Here is a 17,713-nt window from a genome sequence, read left to right on the forward strand (position 1 = left end):
TTCTCACTTGCTTCTGAAATACATCTCATATTCCCTTTTGGTTTAATAATTTGCCCCGTTATAGCCGCTACCCTTGAAGGCATACATTGTATGGCCAGTTTTGTTCCTATCGAGGCACACCTCCTGGTCATGTCGGTTTTCGTTGTGATACCTTTTAAGATTATCCATTCGTTCGTTCGTCGGGACCGTCGGGATCTCTCGTCTGTTCGTTAAACGGTGTGCTACGATCCTTAGTGTTCCCAGAGTAGATCACTTTGTTATGTTAGCTATTTAACTGGTTCCTCCTGTTTCCGGAAGGCGGCACCGTACCTTCACCGTTGCCTTCACAAGAGTCAATTTTTTTGATTTCGAATAATTTCCTGGCGATCCGATCTAGGATATCCATTGCTCGCAAAAATATAGACCTTCGCTTTACTTCTATTTTCAAGATCGTTTTTCCTGTCCGTAGAAAATTTTCTAGAATATTCTCTATTTATTTCGTTCTTGGTTTTTTTACTGTATCTAGTTTGCTGTTCTTTACTGGCAGCCTCGTCGTATGGCACCCAAGTTTGACGGTTTCCCGGATCCTGATGTTGATTTACAGTATAAAATTGCCTCTTGTACAAAACCTGACCTTGCACATGCGGGCTGCCATCGTTAGACCACAGATACCCGAAGTTCGTAGAAAGCTGAGACGGTAATATGGGTGCAGGACTGGGAGACTTTAGACTGGTGGTTGAAGAAAACAAACACAAGAGTAAATTTTACATTAAGGAGTAGACATCTGACTTACTTAAATAATGAGCAAGCTGCAGACCTAGGCTTGCACACAGCCCGAACATTCTTTCACCTTATATTGTTTTGTTATTCACACAAAGCAGGACAGGTTACTTTATTGACGCGAGTCTATGTTAGGCAAGAAATGAGCCGAGCTAAAAGTAGCGTTCTTAGCCTTTGGATCCTTCTATGATCTAAAACCATTAGTTTTGCTATCCTGGAACTACAGGCTCAGATAATCATAAGGTACTTCAGATAGTATGTGCAGGTAAGACTAACCCATACGCTTGTGCACGACGGGACTCGTATTCATGCTGCAAGCGCTGAGCAGAACGCTGGGCACGTGCCGATTCGGCCTTAAGTTCATTAATTTGGTTCTTTAATAAGTGACACACCGCTTTATCGTGGGTCTCCCGGAACATCGCCACCTAAAGATCAAGTACGTCAACTGTTGCATCTCAAACCTTTTTGGCTCCTTCATAAAGAAAATCTTAGAGTGTAACATAATTTTTTTTACAAAATATTATAAATTCGATATGCTATACTTCGAAGAAACAAAAAAAAACTAGGCAAATATAGAGCATTTCGAAAACATCCACAACGTGATCTGTATGGGCTACTGTGTGATTAGTAAAAACGTGCTCTTCAATCCTCAACTTCTTCAGAATAGCAAATTAGTAGATTATCACCATAGTTCCTAGATAATAACCTTTGCAAGAAGTTTTCGACCTTTATTTAAGTCGGCAAATAACGGGACGATTGCAGGATCGTCGACGAATTTAATTTTGCATTCATTCTTACAGACACAGCAGATTTGGTCATTTGCTAGAAGGAAAAAGTATACATTATATTAATTACTCAAAATAAAGTGGCAAATAAGCCTCGTGGTTTAACGAAGAAGACACGGAAGGAGAGCGTAGTCACTATTACAGAGTCCGTTATGGCGTGATCAAATATTTACGAAGAGCTGATCCGCCAACCCCGGTCGTTTTTATTTAATGATTCGATCGTGGCTATACTGATTCGCTTGTGGCATCTACAGAGAGCTAGCTTGCTTAATCCATCCACAGCTCTTCAGATAATGACCAAAATGGCCAATAAATATGATATACTATTACGACTATATTTCTGACAGGACGGCAATTGAACATCAGAGGAATTGCGCCAAAGGAATTCTCTCGAAAGGATTTTCGCACAAGACATCAGGACTCACCAATCTAGGTGACTTACAAGGCAAATTATGTCGAGTACGCAAGACACTTACTAGGAAGGCAGCCTTTGCAGATCATGTGTTGGCAGTCCGTAATAAAGTAAGATGTATGCTTAATGTCACTGGTTACTCCGTTCCCGCATCTCATACAGTGGAAATACCATTGGACAGAAGATTTGTTTACTTGGGCCATTTACAACATTAAACGCACTGTACGTTGTAGTTAAGTCCGCTACGGGGCGTAGAGACCGATGGCTTTATGTACTTGCTTTTTATCATGTTTTGAACTAAAGTGGACAGTTACTGAAACATTTAAAGTTAGACTGGTAATTCGCTAGGTCTTTGTGCATTTCAAAGCAATTACCTGCCTCTTAGCTTTTTTGATAACCAACACATAATATGACACGAAAAGGCAGTAATAAACCTATGACACGCGCATTTCAACGAGCGTTTTCAATATGCCTGTTTCACTAAGCGGATAAATGAGTCTTCTTTACTGCCAGCTCGGAAATTTCAGCTGACCATGTCTAGACCGCATTTTACTTTCAGTCAAGCGCCATTCTCCTTTGTATAATGAACTATTGATTTACATTGGTTCTCTTGTTGATATCTGATGCTCCGGCGATATTTCATCTTTGCATGTATTGTATTTCTCAGCAGTTCATATACTGATGGTGCGCATTGCGTAACGCTACCTTTGACTTTTCAGTGAATCTAAATTATGTAGTAAAAAAAATTAGCATGTAAGGATAACACTGTCTTGAAAACGTGGACAACGTCAGTTGGTTCAAATCCTCTACACCAATTGTTCTTAATGGAATCTTTGGTAGAGTTTAAAAGCACAAAGACGCTACTAGCGTAGTAGGTACAATGTTGATGCCTTATTATTATTATTACTATATGATTATGATGATCGTAATGGCATTTATCAGTTGCTCAAAAGAAGATCACTAACTTAATTAGCTTCATACCTATCTCCAATGGACATCATCTATCTTTCACTATAGAATTATATTATTTTTATTTTGACATTAACGAAGTTCCCTAGATAGATATGTAGCGATTCATACGCGATTCAGAACACACGTTTTCATCTTACTCACATACTCATCCGTAGCAAAGCTTCTACGCGTTGTGAAAAACCTTTTTAGAAAAACTTAATTGAATCCTAGCACACATTCGGCATGAGGCTTTTTCCGAGATCTGACTACACAGACGTTAATAAGATAATTATCGCCTACAATACGTCATATACTGTACAAATCTATGTCAGTATATTTTACCACCACTTCTAAGAAAATAAATTCAATCTAAATAAAAGGTTACAATGTACATAGCGTTTGACTACACTGGCACTGGTATTGGGTACAATCTTTTTATAGTCTACGAAGATATAAGTTTTATTCATTAATAAGTATTTGTTTAGATGACGTGTAGCCTTCCATACTCATTTTTACAGCTGTTTTATATTGCTTGAGAGGATGTTTCGTATGCATAGGTGAACGAAGTTTGCCTTCCAGCGCGAAGTTCTCCAAATCTGAGTACATCTTGTTATCTTCTGTTGATCCGCTGTTTTTTTTCGCCCATTTTGTACGCCAGAAACCAACTAAGTGAATGCCCTTGAAGATCAGTGCGGACGTGCTCACTGTGACTGGCTGTTTTGACATCCCTCCATACGTGACGACGTAGCCCTCGTTCGCGACATATCTAAAAACGAAACAGAAAATATTACCATTCTACTGCAGTGTAACCTGGCTTAAAAATAATACTTTTTTTTCGCCACATTTATACCAATCTTTTTTTTTTTGTATATACCAATGCTTTTAATGCAACTTTGAAACTCGATGCACAGAAACGTTCGTGTGCTAAATAACAATATTTATAAGTTTCAAAGTTCGTGAAACAATAGCTATCTCATGCGACAAGCAATCGCCTTCCGTCATAATTTAAAAAAAGAAATTACATATAAAAAAAAAAAAAAGAGCTTGGCTTGTTTCTAAATTATTTGAATAATCATATTTAGATGTGGCTTATGATTCATTATTTAAAACTTTTTATATTAAACATTTGCCCACCTCATCATGTCCGAACAGTTTTTGCCACCGACGCAGTTAAGTGCCAATTTTGGTAGGGGCACCTCTTTAAAGATGTCTTTCATAGAGGATAGCCGAAGTTCTTCTTCAGTTACAACATAGTCTGCTCCCAGGTCTTTAAGTTGCTGTTTCAACTCATCGACATTTGGCCGATCGCGAATAATGTTCACCTGTTGACCCAAAATGCCCAATACGTAGCACATGACGCTTATATTACCATTAATGGAAACTTATTAAGTTATCCTTGAAAAAGATACACTTGTCAATTGCATTGATCTGGATCTAGAGTACTACAATTGGAGAAAAGACTAGATATTAATTAACGGCTGATTACGGCAGTAGCCGCTTTTAAACTGAAAACAGCGAAATGCCATCACAACGGCGACCACCTTAAATATCTCATGAAATAAATTGACCATGTCGTGTGTATGTGTGTGAGTGGTGAAGTATCCAATGAAGACTGATGCATTATACATTTCTATAGACATATAATTACAATAGACGAAACCCACAGATGAGACTTACCGACCGGAGGCCCATTGCTCTTGCTATTTGAATAACTGCTTGTCCTACTCCGCTGTTAGCCCCATTTTGTATAACGGTCTCCCCTTGACGGAGGTGCACAAAATCTTTTAGCATCCTGTATGCTGTAGGAGGGTTCACAGCAAGGGTGCATGCGGTAGCCAACTCTAGTTTATTGGAAAGAACGCGTAATCTATAAAACGAAAAAATGAAAAAAAAATGGTGATCGTGAGCTACAATTAGGCTTAATCAACGAGACAGTGATAATCTACAAGATTTATGTACACGATTAAATGAACATAAACAATACGTAATAATGATAAAAATAATAAATATGCACTATTCCCACTGACTAGGGTGAATTCCCGCCACTGATTGCTCGTACATTACGTGCGTATCTGTGTAATAACTTGTTACAATGTGTGCGATTTAGAGAAGTAGAAAACTCTGCCGACATCTCAAACTGCACATACCGACCGCATAGCTATATAGTACGCATATGAATATGAAATATTACCCAACTCGTTTTCATTGGCTACCCCGAATTGTCTCCAGGTGCCCCATGCATCTCCGGGGGCTAGAACCCAGTCGCCTTTTTTGAGTTTCTGAACGCCACTGCCGATATCCACGATTTCTCCGACACCTTCTAGACCGGCATTCGCGGGCAACGCTGGCTTGAATCCGTATGTCCCTTGTATCACGTTGATGTCAGCTGGATTAATTGGCGATGCTGTAACAGAATTGAACACTGAGAAAGGAAAACGTTTTGCGCAATTATATGCGCATACCTGCATAGTAACAGCATGTGGACAATCACATATGAGTGGCGTTTCACATGCTAAACGTGTCATGAGCCACTAGTTTGTGTTCACCATATTAAATGAAAACTTCAATGTATCGGTAAACAAATGTGTGCGGTGTACCTAAAAGTTGCCTGTTAAATACCACGCTGTTAGTGAACGACGCATTGACTACAAGCATATTCGAAGAGATACTAGTTTCTATTTAAGACCAAGATGTGATTTTCAACATATAATGCTTTAATCATCTGTTATTCGGACGTGAATAGTCAATAAGATTGGCAAATCGCCTAATTTTTTGTCCTTGTATTGTACAGGTCTGACCCGCATTCGACTAAGTATTGCAGACTTGACCATAATATTATTCCTTACATTAGATATAACATAAGACGAGGAAGCTGATCAGATCTGATAGGCTGGTACAGCAAGCATTATCGGTTTCCGATATTTTATTTTAAGGAAAACAAGTCACGACGAATAAACGTAAAAGTAATTCTAATTATTTATTAGCGTAATTAACTTAATAGATGTCGCCCATCAGGTGTAAAGTACCCGGCTCTTGTCTTGTTTCATTTTGCGTTTAGCTATAATATTTTCGTACCAGACAAAATAATAATAATTGCGTTCACTCTCGTCAACAACTGAATCCTGCGAAAATAAACAAACCTACCTAACATCTTGATTAATACCGAGTCAGCTTCCTTTATTGCCGGAATCGGACACTCATCGTGCTTGAGAACCTCCAATGGGTCTCCGAATTCATAAAATTTGACTGTAAAGTTTGTTGAAACCATTCTTGCGCTAATCGAGGATGAACGAAGTAAAAATGATCTCAATAAGCTCAACATTTCTGCTCAAATTTCTTGAAAATTGTAACATACGTTAGTAGATCGCCACAAACCGCCACTAACGTTTGAAGGACAGGCATATGGCAGTTCCAACACTTATTATTGTTTTTCTCCATGTCAGATAGCTGATTCGGCCCGATGGCCAGCATAGAAGGTTCTCGGTTGAGGCCTACTTTCTTCAAGCGGTCGCCCTCGCTACAAGCCGAGTAAAGCGATTTAGTAGGAGACAGAAGCTTCTATAGCTGGGTTACCGACTCAGCCGGTGATTGCACAACAATAGTTCGCGCAGAAAAACATGTACTTGTCCATGTGATCGTTTATCCAGTTTAATCGAGAGGTATTAATGTTTGTGTCGAAATATGTGAGTGAAATGCTTTTAGAAAAATATGATCACATGGCACAATTGTCGCCCAGTCGTATATTCGATGGATGCATAGTTTTGAATGTCTTCCGTTGATAAATTGCGTTTGTACAGTTATATCTGTACAGGTTTTTAAACTATCAGTCAGTGTGCTTATTTATTCATATAAAATTCAATGTTCACTGATATATTTTATTCGGTATTTGTTTTATCAGAGCTTTTTCTACCTTTTTTTGCTTTCTTTAGAACAGGTTTATCGTTCTCGGACCAATGATATCGATACTAATTTGTGGCCAACAGGCCTCCTTTAACGGTACAAGATGAGGTTGCTTCTCTCTTTGGAGAGAAGCGACCCCATCTTTATTAGTTCTAAGCAACGCTCTGCAACTGGGTAACGGAAAATAATAGTTTTATATTATTTTCTAGAAATAGTCAAACTCATCAGTCTCCTACGCCTATAAGCAAGCAGTTTATGACACATTATGTTTGATGAATATGTTCAATCTTTTTTTAACATAATTTACTTCTTGTTTGTATCATTGCGTGTGACTTTTTTGATTTTTGGCAAAGCTAACACAGCGTCTATTTATGTTCTCCCTAGCAGCTCACGCAATGTCAACTAATTTGCTGGGCAAATTATTACCGGGGGTAGTTTGCCCTACCAGCTTGTTCACAACTTGCATTCGACTGGCGTCAAAAGGAAACCGGGCATGTCGTCAAGACGGTCAGCAAAAGGGCCAGGAATACGGATGGAAATTACATAGTGGTCAGATGGCTAAGGAAGGACAACTATTGTACAAGCAGAGAGTACCCAGGTAACGCCAATTAACGAATCAACGTGCTGCTATGAACTAAGGTGTTTACCAAATGCGGTGACAGCGGTTGTGACAACCGCTGATAGATGAATATAGTGAATGAAATAAACCCAATAGAGTCGACCAGAGTAAACGCTGTTAGTTGTATGACTTGGTAAACGACGTACTTCTAGTTAATTACTAGTAAAGGGATGCTGTAAACAATATGGAAGCTTGTAATAGGATTTTAGAGTTTTGCTTGCCAAGCTTGCTTTTGATCTGTATATGTAAAATTCAGTAATATGAAATTCCTATTTGTTAGGGAGAGATTGGGAGCGTCTTGCGAGGTCACACAGGCAACTAACTCTTTTCTTCTTTCTTACAAGGCTCAGAGATTTTCCGAAGCGAAGTCAGTGAATTGTACCTTAGGTTTAGTCAGCGACCTTGTTGACATTTACTTTCAGATTTCATCCGGGCTTGAATGTTATTGTGTCAGGTGAGAAACTTTCACTACATGCCGCTTGCCCTGGCAAAGTTCTGGTCACACGTGAAAAAGTCCACCTCAACTACGATAATAAAAAGGTCAGTTGAAGAAGTGCAAATACTTTGTCAGTTGACACCAATGATTATGTAATCCGTATGACCAAGCGCTAATAGGTACCTGTTACGGTAGTTTAGGGCATTGGCCAGCGTTTGTAACTATAGAATCACTTCCATTCAGACCTTGCTTCACCCCTGGTCCTAGGTGGGTATTTTAATTACCTCAACCATTTTGCACCTCTACGTTAAGTATAGCCCTTCTTGCGTCACCTCTTGTATATTGTTTTACTTCGGGGGTATTATAGATTTACGTAATCAAAGCTACCCATGGCCGTGTCAACCACAAGCACCGTATCGTCTACACAAAGAAGGAAAACACTAAGTCGTGGCCAACAACATTGTTGTATATTTACAGATTGCGCCATATTACGCGAAACGAGACATGAGCGCCGTCTATAAGAAGTACTATCACGTCATCCCGAAACCCCAACACAATGAGTTTCAGCTTGTGGCGGAAATTTAATGTCAAAGCTGCAGAGCTGAGTGATGAACGAATTATTTTAAGGTGCTTGTAATAAACACTTAAACAACCTTAGGGTATCGTGCTGTGTGTTAACGTTTTTTTATAATAAATATTTGATGAACTGTCGTGCTTTCTCTCGTTTTATCACTATTGATTTATTCGAACTCTCGAGTCCGTCAAAGAAGTCTGTTGTTTTATTTTTAATAGATTGAAATCTTGCGGGAAGTTCTAATTATTGTCCCACGCTGAAAATGATCGTCTAATGCCGTTCCACGACTACGGTGGTAATGCGTTACCCGAGCTTGGATCATGTGTATTATTTAAAATCAAATGTAAATATATATTTTGAGGATAATAGGTTTTGCCTGCTGTCGGATCACGTCTGTTTAGCTCGTTACCCTTTCTCACACTTATTAACAACTTCAACCAGAATTTCGTACGAATTGATATACCTGTCGTAGCAGCTTCATCAATTGAACATTGAACGTCAGTTGAACCCCTATCGGAGCTCGAGTTAACGGCAGTCGACCTATAAGCCCTCTTACTTAGCAGTATGTAATGGTCAGACCTTTATGCTCAATACTTTTGAAAGCAACTGGTTCCCGCTAGTACCCTACGAAGTCATCATACCTAATCCAGCTTATATAGATCATAATAATAATAAGGGTCTTTTTTTAACGTATGGAAAAACCTTCTTAAAACGCTCGAACCTGGGTTGAAATTTTTGGTAATTGCTTTGGTAACTGAAATTTTTTTTACTTCCTAGGAAATGTAATTTCTCAATTTAATTCTTTGCGATGGTAACGCCACACAAGTACGTGGAGACGACTTAATGCTTACAACTAAGTCGTGCGACAGAGCTGAAGGAAAACTAACATGAAAAAGTGAACCAGCTGTTCAATATCAAAAGTCCAAATTATATGTTGATGTGGGTATAAAAACAGGTACTAATTTTCAACGATGTAATAGAACTCAGGTTTTCTCTCTGTATCGTAACAAGGCTTGAAACATCAATCGTTAATCATTGCACAGCTTTATTTCGTGAAAAAGTAAAAAAGTACGTGTTTTCGAAGATACGGATATTTTTCGAAACTATTCCTGCAATCGAATTTACTAGACAGTTTGTACTATTAGCCCACTGACCCAGCATATTTCGATGCTATGTTGTATGAAACTGAACGTTGGAAATCACTGGATTATCTTAGAAGATCCCATTGCTTGAACACTACGATGGTTACGTGTATAACCAACAGAAAATCTGCATTAAAAAATTTTGTTAGATTTTACGAAGATACTCGATCCTGTCAAAAATGTATTATTCCTCGACAGTGTTTTTCGCTAGATTTATTGTCATTAGACGGTTTTTCTAACGGACAAACAATCTATTTGTAGCTCTCCTACTGAGCTAGAATTTTCCAAAAAAAAGAATAGTAAATATAATTCATTACGAATATTTTGCGCGTGCACTGTGGTACTTTTGGTCTAGTACATGGCTCAGTTATGTTGATTACGTACATACATGGTCGGTGCAGCAAAACAGTATTAAGCTAACCATGTAGATGCACTAATGAATCGCAGGCAAAAAGGAGAACGGGGGAATGGGAAATCCAATTATGTGTTAGAAACTAAATGGATCACTGGGATGTACATAAACGGGTGAATGGAATGTGAGTGAAGAGCAATAAGCACTCAGGTTATCAATGTACTTCTGACAGGCACAACCGTCTAAAGGTTTAAGAAGTTGCATTGGCGGCATCTTAGTGATATCGGGCTGCGGAGAAACAACCGATGTCCTTTGTCTCCATATTTCAGCGCCGCCCTCACACTCTTCCAGAGCCACCTTTCCGTGACCGACGACTTGAACAGACAGCTTTTTCCGGTCCTGGCGTTTCCGTCCAATTACATTCAAGGCCCACGGCTTGAACTTTGACATTTCCAATGTCTCTAAAAACTTGATTTCCAGCCTAAGCCTATCGAAGATATACCGAAAGTCGGCAATTTCCGACCAGTTTCGTGTCACTTCGTCATCCATGCTAAGGTCGGCGCACGATTTCTGCTTTATAAGGCTCTCCCGCGTGGTATCGAACTCGTCCTTTGACAGTTCCTCGAAAACGATAACCATGTGGTCGAGAAAAGCCTCTATGCGTTTATCGACCTCACTTAAGGTGAATTTGTCAGCGGGCGGCGAGACTCCTATTGAGAAGCCTAGCACTCTGTACGAGTTTCGCACGTAACACGCCGCATCGTAACCGAGTTGGTCCTCGGTGCGTAATTGCGTGAAACAGCGCTCTTCCATAAACATTACAAACAGCGAAATCAAGCTCTCCTCGTAAAAGTGCGCAGGTCCATATACGTAGTGATTTGTTATGAACGAATTAGTTGCCTCTGGGTTGATACCCAGTATGCGAATGCATGTCTGACCATCAATTCTCACGTGGGTAAGCGGACTGGGCTTCTTCTTGTCCGGCCTTTCAGGGAAGTTTTTTAAAATCATGGATAGAATGTCCTTTGCATCTAAGCTAGTAACATTACCATGCACATACACTTCAAGGAAAGCACTGCCAAATACGTCTTTTGTCCACTGTATGAAGTCGTTTTGCGATATCGACTGGATTACGGTATGGCGGTCATGATACAAGCTATTTCTCGGCTGTATAATATATGACCAGACGTCTTCAGCAAGACTACTATTGTCTATTACACAATTGAAGTAATACTTCAACCGGTCGGCTTTTACAGTTTGGAATAACTCAGCTGAACAGTCAATAGACGAAAGCGTTTTGAGAACCGTTTCAATCAGCAGTGGAAGTTTATGATTAAACCCGCTGAAGCTCAAGTTCAGACCCATTTCAGCCTCGCTTAAGTGATGACAAAGAGACGCTTCTTCAGCATACGTAGAGACTCGCGCGATCAATATTTTAAACACGTCTACTAGCAGGCCAACACAGGCCGATTCCCGCACCGTGGAGAAAGTATGCTGAGTCGCGAACAGGATATTTACAAGAGTGTTTGGCCGTAAGAACTTTTGGTCCTTACGAAACCATAATTTCTGTGTATCAGCGTCTTCCAAAATTACGGGAAATCTCTGACTTACGGTTCCCACGTCGATGTCTTTCTTGATACGGAAGTCTGTTGAGATGTAAGGATTTTCATGGGGCAACTTGAGCTTCTCCTGAAATTTCGGATCATCTATCCATAGCTCTTTCCATTCCTTCGGCAATTCCTCAATCTCATACGCGGTGCCCATCCATGGTTCCAGTCGTGAAAATGAGCCAGCGTTTTTTTGAAATTCGTGGTTCATATACACGAAGTTACATTTATCGGGAGTCATAAGATCCATGATCATTTGGATTCTTGCAGGATTATACTCGAAAAATAACTCATCTGCGCAAAGATAGTGTTTCTCGTCGCAATGCCGCATTACTTCGCTCAGCGAACATACGTAGCTGTAGGCATTTTCCTCATTTTTGAAACGGAAATGATTTTCAGCCTGCTGTCTGAGCTCTTCCCATATCCACTTCTGAGGTCCCCTTTTTCGTAGCATGTGTAAGTATTGTTGTACAAAACGGATCACCTCAGCAAGATTATCGCCGCCTTTTTCTGTCAACGTTATGCCAATAGTAAACAGAGAGCACATGTTTTGATCATCAGTGGACGAGGCCCATAAATCTAGGGCCCATTGCTGGGATCGCAGGTTATCCAGAAGGCCATCCTCCGCTTCGTGGCTCACAGTGTACCTCAGGTATTTGAAAACCTTTTCACGGTAATGTTTCCTTTGAGAAGGGAGTACCCATCTGAGTGTTAGTGATATTCGACGAGTAACAGGCACAATTTTAAACAGTTTGAAGAAGTCCGGATTATCATGATATGGCAAAGCCTCCGGATATTTTATTTGTTCGACTTGACGTTGAGGTATTGACGAGAAGTATTTTTTTACATATCTTTCTATTTCGTCTAGGCTATGTTGCGATTGCACCGCCAGCGTCATGACCTCAGCTGAGTAGTAACCTGAAGCAGCAAACGGTGGTGAAAGCTCACGTTAGGAACTTTGCAGCTGACACATATATATATATATATAGGCATTTGACAATGAATCAACAAGGTAACAACTAAATAATGAACTAACTGTTGTAGAAATTAGTGAGTACATCTCGCATGTTTACACCCTTTCGAGCAGGTTCTTCCTTTAAGGATCGAATGTTTCCCCAGGAAAATTTTCCGATAGGGTGGTTACCAGCCTGCCTCATAAGCACCTCCAGAACCCGGGCTCCATCATACTGACGATTCATCTGGAACTCGTTATCCATAGCTTGCAGCTCCCTGAAAAAGCACCAAATCATTTTATAAATGTAATTATTATACATATATTATATAAATGTAATTGTTAAGCTAAATGAATAGCTCAGTTAGATCCGGTATTATAATTATTCTGATACACGCCGTCAAAAAGGCTCCGTAAATGAGGAAAGGTAAAATTCAACTAGCCAGGCCTCTTTCGCATGTCAGTAAAACTAATGCGACTATAAATTCGTACAATAGGAATTATAATCATTAGAAACAATCACGACTGTGTTCCATATATGTTGCCGCTTCTCCTTTAAGACCTGCAGGTAATCCTATCCAGAAATACAAGATGCATTGATAGCATCGGTGGTGTTTTTGTAAAAAGTAAACAATCAGACCGGCAATATGCCACACTGGCTAAGCGTATATTTGTGAACCACGATTCAGTTCTAACAGTTAATTTCACTTAGTCACATGTTAGTGCACGACTTACCTATCGAGAGCATCCTCTCTTATTAATGGACTCACAAAAAAGTTCGCAAACATATCTAAAGCGTGCTCGAAGGCAGTCGGAGGAACTTCAAAGTAAAAGGTTGTCGAATCAAAGTTTGTATACGCATTACTGGTTCCACCTTGCTGGGCAATGAACTTCGTGTATTCATTTTCAACAGGATATTTCTCAGAGCCTAAGAAAAGCATGTGCTCAAGGTAATGCGCAACACCCCCTATATCATTCGGATCCTGAAAGCAGGAAAATAATTAGGCAGAGCTAGAACTGGGAAACCAGAAGTTAAGATTGCCTACTTCTACAAATCTATAAACTCCTATATCACGGATCCCCTCTCCTTTGCCAATCATAACACATTGAGTGTACTTCAGATATAAGCAGTATTAATGCAGGTTTGGGCTCAAGGGATCGTCAAATACTGGCGGATTGATTTCAAAAGCAAATTACTCAGCATAACTGCGTTAAACAGCTCTTTTCTATGTGGCCGTTACGTGACCCAGCCGCTAATGCTAGCTATGTAACTGTGCGTGTAAAGGGCTTATATAGTGTGAAAGCGATAACTTCAAGCAATTCATAATAATTCAGGTAAAAAAGACTGGGTGACATTTTACTACTAGCGACGTTTAAAGCTGCGCTTATTTAGATTGATGTTAAAGATTGCAATCATGTTACCATTATGGAAAAAATTAGTTCTATCTAATACATCACAAAGTCATAAGCTGTCACACCTGAAGACTACCGCAGTGCACAGTGAGGGATGCTGCAGCCATTTTCTCAGTGAAGAGACCCTTGCCATCTGAAGCCCCTGGGCTAGGTGAGCCCCGCATACTAGCTGAACTTTGTGGACTATCACTTTGAAAGCTAGGAATATCCAGACCGCGTCCTGAAAATAAGCAGCAAACTATTACTGCACTATTACTATAACTAACGTGCACCACTTAGGTTTTAGGGTACGCAACGCGTACCCTCAGTGTTAATAATCATAATAATAACACAGAATCCAAAAAAACGTCTATTTCGTCCAAAAGAAAGCAATTCAAATTATTTCTAATGATATTTAGTTAGAACGTACGATCTATTTGGAACGATACTTTACACAGTTAATTATTAACATTGTAAACACAGATGCTTATAAAATTGACATCATAATATGACTTAGCAGAATCATGAGTCATATTTTCTCTCGCCGTAAAAGACAATCCGGTTAGACAAATTCTACGATCTGATGCTGAAAATTCAAAACCAGATTTTTTCAATTCGAAAAATATATATTGACGTTCCTGTTATATATTTAACTTTGTTCAAAAACATGAGTTGTTTAAATATATCTATTAATTCAGAAATTTTCAAGGTCTGTAGCTGAGTTCTTACACAGATACTTAGTTATTGATATATTCCCTGTACGATCGCCTATGCGTTATGGTAACATTTACCCAGATTTAAGTTGAGTGCCACAAAGGTAACTATGTCCAGCACATGCCTGCCAACCATATGAAACCGCTCAATAGCAAAAGATTCTTTTACAGAAAAAAATCAAATCGTTCAGAAACGTTGGAATCTTCGCCATTCCATTCTTATTTTATCTAGCTGCTATTACTGATCTGTTTTCGATTTCTTTTAGAACATCCACATGTTTGGGAATGATATTTTTGTTTATTCTACCTAGATCGAATTTATTTTTATCGAAGACAATTTATGTCTGTCGCCCCCAGATTTTGAATGGGCTTCGACCACTATAGAACAAATATTAGCTTCCTCCAAATTATGAGCCACGCAGAGACAAGTTAACTCACGATATAACCTATGTCTCTGTAACCTCCGAGTAGACCAATAGTTTACCTTTAGTGCAGGTCGTGGCGATGTTATCCGTAGGGGATGCGTTATCGGTAAGGCATGAGCTATCGGTAGAGACCGCGTTACCTGGTGAGACGCTAGCAGAAGATCCACTACTAGGAGTTCCATCGGCAGAACTTACACTACTAGGGGTTTTGGCACTTTCAGTACTGGAGGTTTCGCTATTGGACATTTGACCGCCAAGAGCTAACCCTTGGGATGGGCTGCTGGAAGATTCGCCCCTCTCGCTTTCGGTAGGTGTATCATCTTCATCTCTTTTATTAGGATCATATTTCTGATCCTGAGTTGGCGTTCGGTGAGGCTTGATTATAGGGTCACCACCTTGAATAAGTAGAGCTCGCAGTTTATTAGGCAGCTCAATAACTCGATATTCCCGTTTATCATTTTCACTGCGAAGCATATGCATTTTTCCAGCAGCCTTCGCTTATTAGGATACGTTAGGTAGCGTAGTTAATCAGCGCTTATCAGTTTGATCCGGGCAAACGTTTGAATGAAAGGTCTCTACCGTTGCTGCACCCACAGTTTGTAGTATTTTCTACTGGCCATAGAGTGTAATTGCTGAAACAACGACAAATCGTAGACTTCGGTGGGCATGAATTGCTATATTTTGGTTTGGGGATTGATTATTAGGGGAAAGAAGATCGAGATGGAGCGTTAATTCTGAAATCACTGACTATGAAAATAAATAATGCTTCAATAAAATGGCATATTCGTGTCAAGAAGTTGGCCTTCATATTTATAGGCACCTTTGTGGATGTCATAAATGATAATCACCTATTGACGTTAGAGTTTGGTAAGCCGACCGAACAGTGTGCGGATCGTCTGCTACTGAGGGAGAGAAAAATTTCGACTGTAAAATGGTTATTAAAAAACGTGTCGATTATTAGTTTACGTGTTTGTCAGACCCTTCCAAGCCAAGGGTCAGTGAAACGGAAATATGTTCTTTAGTACGCTACAAAAGGAGCCATAAGCTGTAAAGCTGCCAAGAATAATTGTAGAGGGAATTCATTTTCAGATAAAGAAGGGACTAGAAAATCAATTGTGTCGAAATTAACGCAATCTTTTTTTTATAAATAAACACAAAATGGAACACTCTCAAAAAGGAAAGCAACATTATTAAGCCTCGTTCTAACACAACGCGTCACTTGTTGTCTGAATGTTAGAGAATTACGATACTCCTTCTTTTTTTCTGTTATAACCAGCGGTATTAATACTACTGAATAAGTAACTTATCTTCTCACCAGGTTTCGTGGACAACGGTCGTATATAGGATAAGATTATTTTTGACAATATTATATTTGGTCACCAGTATAAAATGAGAAAAGTTACGCTGACTTATATACATATTTTAATGAGCGATAAAAAATGTATGATATCATGTGTGATGTAGGCTGTACCGCAAATTCACAGTCCCTTTAGGTAGCTTCGAGCTCTAATATGTATATCCAGATTAGGGAGATTAAGAAATACGTTCGCACTCCTATGTGATTACTCATCTAAAAAAATTACTTTTCACTCGCAAGTTGACTAATGTCGTCAATAGATACCAAATTGGAGAATCAATGTAAGTCCGTGATATAGAGTGGCTTCAACGCCATCTACGAAAATGTTAGTCGTGCCACACAAACACGTCGCACCCCAATAGCTCAGTAAACATATTAATTGAATATTAGGCGCGACTTTTAAAATTGGTCTAGAAAGATCGTCTGTAATTTGCTAATACAAGAGTAAATGGAAGACAGTTTAGCACATGTGCTTAAGATAGGAAATTGTTTTCTCTGCTAATAACAGGAGCTTTTTGACGTTTGCGTAACCGCGTTAGAAAACATGTCCTGAAGAACGCGCGAGCAGTTGACGACCCGTGACCAGTACATGGTCACGGGTCGTCAATAAGGCTCGAGTGATGAAACTCCACGTATGATATGCGTCCATGCAATGTTATGCTGGCTGTCGATAAGCGAAGCGTGCTTCCGATATTGACCTGACTGTACACCTATTATATTTCAAATTAAAACCAGTCAACACGAGTTTATTTTAATAAGTTGCTTATTATCTATTGCTTACATTAATTTTTAACTCAATAGGTACAAAGTATCTGATAATTGTCAAACGCGTTTTACCGTTCCATATATTTATTTCTTCAGTAGGACTCTATGGTTGGGACTAATAATACAACTAATAAAACAACAAAGAGATGTGTACATATATCGTAGTAATGACAGCGTTATTCGTTCACTATTCAACAGCATACTGAGCTTTCAGCGTGTTCCTATTTTTCGTCTATTTTTCAATCTGTATTAGAGCCAGAAGCTATTCGAATAAGGTCTTGCGGATTTTTATATTTTTTTTCACTTTCTAAGTGACTTGGTCATCTAGATACATGTATTTGAGCCCGCCATAAACCAAAACCACAGTTACTCATTCGGTTCATCAATGGAAATTCGCCAGTGGCCTTATCGGTAACCGCTCTGGGGGTGTTGATGATTGACCCTGAAAAGCCTTAGTAGAATATCTTCAATCTTAGATATCATTCTCATTAGGTCAGTCGTCAAATATGATTTGAGGTAGTCCCATTAAATACAATACATCGAAGATGTTCTGCAATTAACTATTCAGCACT

The 17,713-nt window shown here is 39.3% G+C and overlaps 3 protein-coding genes across 25 annotated transcripts in view; 1 reads left to right on the forward strand and 2 right to left on the reverse strand.

Moving 5' to 3' along the window:
- Positions 1-2,958: 2,958 nt before the first annotated feature.
- On the reverse strand, positions 2,959-6,368 carry LOC111254185 (enoyl-[acyl-carrier-protein] reductase, mitochondrial). 2 transcript variants are annotated; one of them, XM_022814774.2, is made up of 5 exons: positions 6,052-6,368; positions 5,104-5,311; positions 4,585-4,774; positions 4,042-4,229; positions 2,959-3,673 (listed from the first exon to the last, which is right to left on the reverse strand). In XM_022814774.2, exons 1-5 carry the CDS (start codon positions 6,227-6,229, stop codon positions 3,367-3,369), a joined length of 1,071 nt encoding a protein of 356 aa, XP_022670509.1. In that variant the 5' UTR covers positions 6,230-6,368; the 3' UTR covers positions 2,959-3,366. The 2 variants fall into 2 exon arrangements, with proteins under 2 accessions (XP_022670509.1, XP_086833012.1); XM_086976886.1 differs by having other exon boundaries at positions 5,104-5,329.
- Positions 6,369-6,424: 56 nt separating this feature from the next.
- Positions 6,425-8,579, forward strand: mRpL27 (mitochondrial ribosomal protein L27). 6 transcript variants are annotated; one of them, XM_022814825.2, is made up of 4 exons: positions 6,425-6,566; positions 7,195-7,405; positions 7,849-7,966; positions 8,340-8,579. In XM_022814825.2, exons 2-4 carry the CDS (start codon positions 7,203-7,205, stop codon positions 8,445-8,447), a joined length of 429 nt encoding a protein of 142 aa, XP_022670560.1. In that variant the 5' UTR covers positions 6,425-6,566; positions 7,195-7,202; the 3' UTR covers positions 8,448-8,579. The 6 variants fall into 6 exon arrangements, with proteins under 6 accessions (XP_022670560.1, XP_022670576.1, XP_022670551.1 ...); XM_022814841.2 differs by having other exon boundaries at positions 6,427-6,566; positions 7,192-7,405; XM_022814816.2 differs by having other exon boundaries at positions 6,455-6,590.
- An 885-nt stretch (positions 8,580-9,464) lies between these two features.
- LOC111254156 (nardilysin-like) overlaps positions 9,465-17,713 on the reverse strand; it is a 34,545-nt gene continuing 26,296 nt past the window's right edge. For 10 of the 17 annotated variants that reach the window (XM_086976871.1, XM_086976872.1, XM_086976870.1 and 7 more), the window contains 6 exons: positions 15,868-15,921; positions 15,079-15,414; positions 13,968-14,122; positions 13,225-13,472; positions 12,574-12,767; positions 9,465-12,455 (listed from right to left, as the gene is read on the reverse strand). In XM_086976871.1, the coding sequence (XP_086832997.1) occupies positions 10,066-12,455; positions 12,574-12,767; positions 13,225-13,472; positions 13,968-14,122; positions 15,079-15,414; positions 15,868-15,921 (3,377 nt within the window). In that variant the 3' untranslated portion in view covers positions 9,465-10,065. Of the gene's footprint in view, positions 12,456-12,573; positions 12,768-13,224; positions 13,473-13,967; positions 14,123-15,078; positions 15,652-15,867; positions 15,944-17,713 lie in introns of those variants that run through there. The other 7 variants (XM_086976875.1, XM_086976873.1, XM_086976876.1 and 4 more) reach the window with 7 other exon arrangements.

The sequence above is a fragment of the Varroa destructor genome, unplaced genomic scaffold (assembly GCF_002443255.2).
Source record: "Varroa destructor unplaced genomic scaffold, Vdes_3.0 BEIS01000001.1, whole genome shotgun sequence".
NCBI classification, from domain to species: domain Eukaryota; kingdom Metazoa; phylum Arthropoda; class Arachnida; order Mesostigmata; family Varroidae; genus Varroa; species Varroa destructor.